Source organism: Alosa sapidissima, chromosome 21, assembly GCF_018492685.1.
Source record: "Alosa sapidissima isolate fAloSap1 chromosome 21, fAloSap1.pri, whole genome shotgun sequence".
NCBI lineage: Eukaryota > Metazoa > Chordata > Actinopteri > Clupeiformes > Clupeidae > Alosa > Alosa sapidissima.
The window spans coordinates 19,544,355-19,552,733 of record NC_055977.1 but is presented as its reverse complement, the minus strand read 5'-3'; the positions used below and the strand labels follow the sequence as shown (position 1 = coordinate 19,552,733).

General features: G+C 42.3%; 1 protein-coding gene across 3 annotated transcripts; it reads left to right on the top strand.

The window, feature by feature from the left end:
• Positions 1–281: 281 nt before the first annotated feature.
• On the top strand, positions 282–7,000 carry LOC121695794 (cell division control protein 42 homolog). 3 transcript variants are annotated; one of them, XM_042076914.1, is made up of 6 exons: positions 282–411; positions 1,678–1,782; positions 3,783–3,855; positions 4,456–4,565; positions 5,353–5,550; positions 5,933–7,000. In XM_042076914.1, the coding sequence occupies exons 2-6, from the start codon at positions 1,678–1,680 to the stop codon at positions 6,020–6,022; spliced, it is 576 nt and encodes a 191-aa protein (XP_041932848.1). In that variant the 5' UTR covers positions 282–411; the 3' UTR covers positions 6,023–7,000. The 3 variants fall into 3 exon arrangements, with proteins under 3 accessions (XP_041932848.1, XP_041932850.1, XP_041932849.1); XM_042076916.1 differs by lacking the exon at positions 282–411 and adding an exon at positions 695–909; XM_042076915.1 differs by lacking the exon at positions 282–411 and adding an exon at positions 1,254–1,396.
• Positions 7,001–8,379: the final 1,379 nt, after the last annotated feature.

Sequence of the window (8,379 nt, the reverse complement as noted above, 5' to 3'; positions counted from 1 at the left end):
ATATATATATATATAGAATTTAAATGGCATAGACTACAAAGTTTTGCTTGCCCTGAGGCCTAATTTCCCCAAGTTCATACTTTCAGGGAATATGAAATACAAGCAATGGCCAAGTAGGCCTAATTGAAACTTTGTTTTAAAGGCCTGCAGGTTTAGCATACAGAATGGTAAACAGTTCAGAATTTTCATGCTTCATGTGGTGGTGAAATTCAGTTCACATGTTTGTATTAAGTAAGCAGACGACGCGTGGGCAGTGATTTAGACACATGAAGTCTCATTTTATGTTGTCAGATAACAGGCTGGTAAAATTCCTAAGATTTCCTAAGATGACAATAAGACACGCCTACTCCGTAATGATCTCTTACCGACACAACTCCCGGATGTAACAACGCCTCTCTTTTGACAGAAACGGTGAGTGGTTGTGATTTTTATGGTGCTGTTTTTTACAAATTGTAAAGGCCGAAACGGTAGTGTTTGTATGATTTTATAAATATGAATGACATTTACAATATTCTCCGGTCTACAACAGGGATTCTTCTGAATATATTCTACTTTTGTTTCTATGTGGTATTGTCTTAAATAATGCTAACCGTTGCTTGCTAGCAGGTAACGCTAACGCTAGAGGCTAAGTGACGGAATGTTAGCAAAGCCGCCCGGTGAGAGTAGTGCATTTTACGAATCTCAGTTAAATTCACTTTGTTGTCATCCCATATTTTCATATTCTTCTGGATAATGTCATATACAGGAATCGAGGAAAAGAAGCGGCTGCGCTGTGTAACATAGATTACAACAAAGGCTAACATAAGTGCTAACTTAGTTTACGTTTCCGTTTACTCAGTGTTAGCTAACGTTAAGATTGACATTAACGTTAACGTTATTTTAGAGGGAATGTAACGTCAACGTTAGCTGGTGAGCAACATAATAACTTTCATTCATATTTAAACACCTTTGATAGTAAAACCGTGCAATTTGTGGCAGCGGTATAAGGACCGCTGTGGTGTTGATTGAGGTATCGCAGTGAGACTGATCTTTTGTTTTGAAACATCAAAACTAGGGATAGCTCGCTAGCTAACACAAGCTAACAATTAACATTAGCTAACGTTTCTCTTGGAAAGTTGTGTTGTGGTAGTGATTAACGTCAGCTAACTAGAGAGCTGTTTACAGTACACGTATATGATGTCTTGTATTTGCAACATGTTATACATGCATATATTTAAGTAGGGTTGGTGTCATTGAGGTGACTCAGGTATAGGTTATGTAATTCTCTACAGTATTGCTCTATACAACGACTGTGGTTTCAGTGGAAGTGGATATCTCGTCTCCTGAATACCATAACTCGGAAAAACCCTTGGATTAGTCATGTGAACCCCAACCCCACCCCCTAATCTGTGAACAGGTATTTTGTTTAGCAGAGCAACTAGCTGGTCACACGGCCAATCGTGAGTGTTGTGGAGTAAACACCACCTCACACTGCCTCCCTGTTTAGGCTGTCTGACGGCTCATTGTCTACACTGCCATCATTCACATATCAAGATGCATGGCATTCTTCCTGCGTGTTATGCGCCAACAATCTGTTTGTGTTGTATTGACATTGCACTTAAGGCCTTGCATCTCACTCCCTGTCTCTCCCTGGTCCCTATCTCTCTCTCTCTCTCTCTGTCCCTCTCTGTGATCCAGATGCAGACCATAAAGTGCGTGGTGGTGGGCGATGGTGCTGTGGGAAAGACATGTCTGCTGATCTCCTACACAACCAACAAGTTCCCCTCAGAATATGTGCCCACGGTAAGCCAAAGGCCGAACATGTTCAGGCAGGGCTGGGGTTAAGGAGGAAGGAAGGAGGAAAGGTTAGAGGAGAGCCATGGCTTTGAAAGAAAGGGAACAGGGTGGACAGGGCAAGGAGAACAGGATGGAGAGGGAGGGCACAGTTTGTGGTTTTGTGAGGGACAATGTGTATGAAGGCAGAACTACAAAAAATGTAAAGCTACCCTGAAGGCACTCTTACCTACAGTATTTTTGCCGTGTTTTGTATAGGTGTTTGTCAATGCTAACTGACGCAAAAGGCAAGATGCAACTGGACCAATTGGATTTGACGAGAGAAAAAATATTAATTAGCTTGATTCTCCACTCTCTGTTGTTTTAGTTGATAGCTAGTCATGTAAGAATCTTATGCCAATTTCATAGCTAAGGAGATATCCTTAGGCTTTCTGGCTTTCTGTGTTGTGGTTTAGTATGGGGAGGACAGATATGTGTTCCCACGTGTACTGAGGCACAGGTGGAGGTAGGTCTCTGCCTTCCTCCATGTCTTGACATGTTACAGCCTTCTTTACGTCAGGATTCAGCCAAGCAGACTGATCCTGGGAGAGGCTGGTCACGCTTTGACAGAACTCCTATTGGATACTCGAGTTGACCGTCAGAGTCCCAACTTAACTTTAACTTTTAATGTGAGCGAGGATGTGCACAGCACAGCAAAGACACACTGAATAATGTTGTGGAATCTGCTGACTGCTGTTGTTTATGTACTGAGTGTAGGCTATGTTAAACGGAGGACAAGGTAGTGTCATGGAGGTGGTGTGTTGATATTTCTGCTGCGCTGCCTGCTCTTACTTCACTGTATAGTAGTCTTTTTCTGACACATAGGCTGACTACTCGCAGATTGTTTTCTATTAAACACGGTATGCATGCACATTTAAATGCTTTTATTTGGATCTGAAAGGCAAGCAAGGAAAACAAGATCCAAATACTTTAGGGAGAGTCATTGGTGACAGACGAAGGTGACAGGCCTACATGGCTCACATAGATTTACAATTGAAGTCCTTCCATTTATAACAGTCAACGCTTAAGGATAAAAAAAAACATCTCCGTTTCCATATCTGCTTGCTTCCTATGATGGCTGAGACGGAGTACATTTTTCTTTTTGCCACCTTTTTTTGCAGCCCCCCCCACCCCCACCCCCACCAAATAGCTGTGGTGTGCACTAAAGGTTTGCTCCCCCCAATAATGTTGAGAGCAGAGCTGGCCTGTGTCCAGTCGGGGGAGATGGATCCCCTGTGTGCCGTTGGGTGCAGTCGCGTTGGAAAGGTAAATTAAAGTGAGTGACTTGAGAGGACAAGTTGGCCTGCATCATCACAAACCGATGCTGGGCGGTGAACCGGCTGATTCAGGGGTTCTCTCTGTCCCTCACGCTTTCGATGAATTAAGCACCACACAGGGCCCATGCCACAAGTGGCCATCTTGGAGGAGGTTAAAAATCAAACCATTTCAGCATTCCGCCACCCTGTTACATCCTATGAGCCACCATGACACTGTAAAACATTTCAGCCCTGTTAGGTTTCTTTAGAAAGAAGAAAGAAAGAAGAAAAGAAAAAAAAAAAAAACATGACACATCGAACAGCTCAGGGTCTTATTCACAGGCAGCTGTTCACATGTGAACACTGAGAAACTGGGTGGTTCTCTGAAAAAGCCAGAGGAGTCGTCTCTTCACACTTGCATCAAGGGACTAAAGGGAGGAGAAATAAGTGGGGATGAGTGGTCCCAAAAGCTCTATGGGGAGAGGAAGAGTGACTTGCAGAGGAAAAGAGCAAAGGCAGTAGTGGAGGAAGAGGTGGGGTGGGTGGGGTGAAAGTGAGGACTCCCGAGGCCAGGAGTGTCACGTTACACCCTGGCCGGTCTGACAGACCTGTTGTGCATCTTTTATTTTTGTCTGCTCTATTGTGGGCAGGAGGTACTTTCCATATTGAATAACGTATAGAATAACATGTCTTTCTCCTCCTTTCTCTCTGTAGGTATTCGATAACTATGCAGTGACTGTAATGATTGGTGGGGAGCCGTACACTCTGGGTCTGTTTGATACTGCAGGTAAAGCCAACCCATTTCAACCCCTTCTACCTAGTGGCCTCTTGTTATTATAATACAGAAATATTGGACATGTCACTGTCAGTACAGAATCTGTGTTTAATGCTTTCTGTTAAGTGCTCAGTTGTTTCAGGGTTAACAAGTTCAAATCTACAACTTGTGAAACGTGTTTGACATGGTGGTTTTAAGTATGCTGAATACTAAGTACTGTTTTCCTAAGATATATTGTGAGTCCTCAACCACTTTACTGGTCTAAGTCCAACTTCCTTGAGCTGAGGTCTGTTTACTGGTTACTACGTGAACCCTTAAACTGGCACTCCCATCTCCCTTATCCACTGCCTGACAGGAGAAAATGGAGCCTTTGGCTTCACATATTAAATGTCAGCTATCACTTACCATTCGCCAGCATTTTCATTTTAGATACGCAGTCATGTTTGTCATGCTCTCTGAATAACTATATCTTATCATTTACTGTAACTGGGGCCAGTAGATGGGATGTTTGACGTGTCAGAAACAGAGGTTGACAATGTTCTTTTCCTGTGAGGTTTTGACCCTTTGGGTGAGTTGTGTGTCATTAGTGTCTGCCATCTCACCACCCCTTAGGTCAAGAGGACTACGACAGGCTGCGACCCCTCAGCTACCCCCAGACCGACGTCTTCCTCGTCTGCTTCTCCAGTGTGTCACCCTCGTCCTTCGAAAACGTCCGGGAGAAGGTTGGTCCCCCAATAAGGCTGTGTGCATGTGTGTAGTGTACAGATGGTTGGCTTGAGATGAGTTTGATCACACTATGGTGAAGAAGTCTGACAGGGAGGTTACACCCAAGCACGTCACTGAAGTATTCCGTTCACGGAGCGTTTGCTGCAACAATTAGCTCTGTAGTCAATGAAACTGGTTACACTAGACGTGATAGCGGTGCATACGTTCAAAAACATTAGACCGGTCTTCTAAAACTATTTTTACGCTCTGCAAACGAAGCGCTTCACTTGTGGACCTGGAGTAGCCCAGGCCTGAAGGTCACATTTTTTGTTCTAATTGGTTGGCAGTCTGGACCGCACATCCAGACAGCTATGAATACACATAACTGTCTTTTCATGCCTCTGTGTGTTTCTGTGTAAACACAGAACTGTGTGTGTGTGTTTGTGTGTCTAAAGTTAAGTCATATGATGCTAAAGGAAGAAGATGGGGAAGGGTAAATTCTCCCACCTTTTGACATTTCTCAGAGACGGTTTATTTTCTCACATATGCACTGTCTGCAGTATTTGCTCGATGGTGTTTTAAGCCCCCACTGTTGACTTCAAGGCAGCGCTGCGATCGTCGGCTTCAAGGCACCTAACCCTAACCCTTACCTAACCCTAGTGCCTTCAATGCAACGCTGCCTCGAATATGATGTTGGGGGCTTAAAAAACTAAAAGGCGCGGTATTTTGCATGCAGTCATCACAATTCTTTGTCGCTCTCTCGTCTCACCCCAGTGCACTTGTTTGTCCTCTTCTGTTCTGCAGTGGGTACCAGAAATCTCGCACCACTGTCCCCGGACTCCGTTCCTGCTGGTCGGTACCCAGGTGGACTTGAGAGACGACAGCAACACGGTGGAGAAACTGGCTAAGAACAAGCAGCGGCCCATATCGCCCGAGAGCGGAGACAAGCTGGCGCGAGACCTGCGGGCAGTCAAATACGTGGAGTGCTCTGCCCTCACCCAGGTAACCACCAATCAGTGAGAAGAGTCTTTGCGTACCATTCACTGGCTGTGTCCGTCTGAGACTTTGTTCTCAGCCATGCAGGAAAAAACTTTATATAAAACCCTCATTCCTACCTTGAAAAAAAATGTCTTGTTAGCAGACATCTATAGTGCAGCAGTACAATGAAAGAATATTCACGGGTCATGATTATAGAAGGTCATACCTCATGCCAGAAAAGTTCTTAATAACTTTTGCATTCAGTCATGTGTAGATAACAGCTGTAAATTCCATTTGTTTCCCTCCTGTTACGAGTTTTTCTTATTTCTTGTTTTGTTTTTTTTGTCTGTTCTCTTTTCTTCTCTTATTCTCATTTTTCCTATTATCTTTTTTCCCCCCTTTTCAGAGAGGTCTGAAGAATGTGTTTGATGAGGCCATCCTGGCTGCACTGGAGCCCCCAGAAACCAAGCCCAAGAAGCGCTGCTCACTGTTGTAGACAGAGCCAGGGAGAGGGAGAGAGACAAAAAGTACAAAACAGGGACAAGAATGTGGACCATTGGAACAGGTAGACCATGTAGAAAAGAGGAGGGTAACATAAGAGGGAGGGAATGAGACACTCTTTTTTTCCATCCAGTGCCTTCAGTAACCGAACTAAGAGAGTGGGGTGTGTGCCAGCTACCTGGTTTACTCTCTTTGTCACTAACTGCCTAGTCGTTTTTTCAGAGATAGCCTTAAATATACTGCATCAGAGATGGAAGCTTCTCCACAAAAGGGCATAAAAGCACTAGGCATGGATGCGTCGCTTCTTTGTCGTTTTTTGCTATTACTAACTTAATCAGGATACAGTCAGCCGTTCAAATGCACATCATGAGCGCACACACATACACACACACACACACACACACATACACATACACACACACACACACACACACACCAGCATCCCTTAACTAGGCCTAAGTGGCATGGTGAACGAAGAGAAACAAGCAAAAAGAAACAAAATGAAAAGATGATCAATAAAGTGGCCATTTTTTCACTTGTGTGTCAGCTGCAACAAAAACTGGAACTCAAAAGTGCTTCTTACCTCCTCTGCCTCCTGCAGGCGAGAGAATGAACTGAACCTCTACATTCTTACGATCGCTGTGGAGAATTATCGTGTATTAATAATAACTTGAGTATTGTTTTTAAACAGCGGGGATGTTTTTTGCAATTTTATTTTCAGACCTGAGTTTTTTTTTTATTGTTATTTTTAATATTACTGAATTGCTTCATATTGTGCCAACATTTTGGGTGCCACTCCATTGCTGAGTTTTTTTTTTTTTTTTTTTCATAACAAACTGTTCTACTCCAGTCATCTAATAGGTTTTTGTTGTTATGATTAATGAGAATGCAATAATGACTCCATGTGACAATGATGAATCTTTCAGGAGGTGTTTGAAATGGTGGAATGTATAATAAAAGACTGTTAACTGAACCATTCTCCATGAAAAGTCTTCTTCCAAATTATTTTGAATTACAGTAAATACACTGCCATACTGTACAGTTTCTCAGTTCTGCAAAATATCAGGAGTTGCATGTTAAGTGGCTGCCTGAAGTTGACTTCATCCTTAAAATGGCAGAACCAAAGTAAAAGTAATAAATTAAATAATGAATAAAACTGCTAACTTAAGTTATAATTCCTGCAAAGCTTAGATTATGAAATTATTTTTGTATGATTTTATGTCAATACAAAAAGGCTTATTTTAATCACTGGCCATTGTAACTTGACCCAACTTGATTATAGCTTATGTAAGGGACAATCAAATGAATCTTAGTTCTCCAGGGCCTCTTAACCATGAATAAGGTTTGACCCTGCCACCCTGCCACCCTGCTACTGCGCTGTAGCGATGCTACCCGCTGCTCTGTCGAGAGCTCAATCAGGTCAGATGGGCAGCTCATCTGGAAAACGGGTGTGATCGGACTTGCACTTGCGTCCATATTGAGTATGCTCAGCTGCTGCCAGGGTTATCAGCTTGTCCCTTCTCACTGCCATTCCACGATTTCACCAGCAGAGGGGGCTCTTTTATTGGGTTTCAGACAGTCCATAATCCATTGACCTATATTCATGTTAAATGGTTGCTTGCTTAACTGCAGTGCAGAGGGATTTTTTTTTTTTTTGTTTCTGAAAAAATCATGCTGCCTTTAAATTATTGTTCTTAATAGAATGTGATAACACTGCATTGCGGATTGTTATTGTTGCTGGGTTCATAATGAAAAGGACAAAGGAAAGAGATCGTTTTCATTATTTGGACAGGTTGATTCTTGTGTCCTCAGATAAAAAAAATGTATTGGTGCATTTGACAGAAAATGCCACTCATTTATTTCAGAACCAGAATGCTTATAAATATTGTTTTTATGTGGACATGGATCCATTTTATAACAGGCATATGTATTTATCTACCATTACTCCCAATATCATCAATACTTGTCAATGACGTTTGATGGACATTAAGGTTTATAGTTATGCTTCAGTTGGATTGTAATATCTGTAATGGGTTTGCTTAAACAAATGTGTTATGAGCTTTTCCTTTTTGCTTTTGCTCTTCAATTCTCAGGAGGTCTTGAGTATTGGGGGTGCTGTAGTAAATAAATAAGTATTACAGAAAGACTAAGATGGCAAAAGAGACCTGACAAGAGTTTTAGAAAATATATTGTAGTTATGGGCCAGAAAGAGAGAGTTCTGGTTGATTATGAAATGCTTTTAGAGCTGAAAATTTGCTACTGAACTGAATATGAACTAAAAAGGGGGGGAAAGCAGTTACTGTCACTGTTCCTCACCCCAACATTCTATATAACTTTATCTTTGTACCTTTT

What these genes read in the sequence shown, in the direction of transcription:
- LOC121695794 (XM_042076914.1), top strand. Translation starts at nt 1,678, where the DNA reads ATGCAGACCATAAAGTGCGTGGTGGTGGGCGATGGTGCTGTGGGAAAG. An exon ending in TCGAAAACGTCCGGGAGAAG is followed by an intron (nt 4,566 to 5,352) that starts GTTGGTCCCCCA and finishes TCTGTTCTGCAG; the next exon opens with TGGGTACCAGAAATCTCGCA. An exon ending in AGTGCTCTGCCCTCACCCAG is followed by an intron (nt 5,551 to 5,932) that starts GTAACCACCAAT and finishes CCCCCTTTTCAG; the next exon opens with AGAGGTCTGAAGAATGTGTT.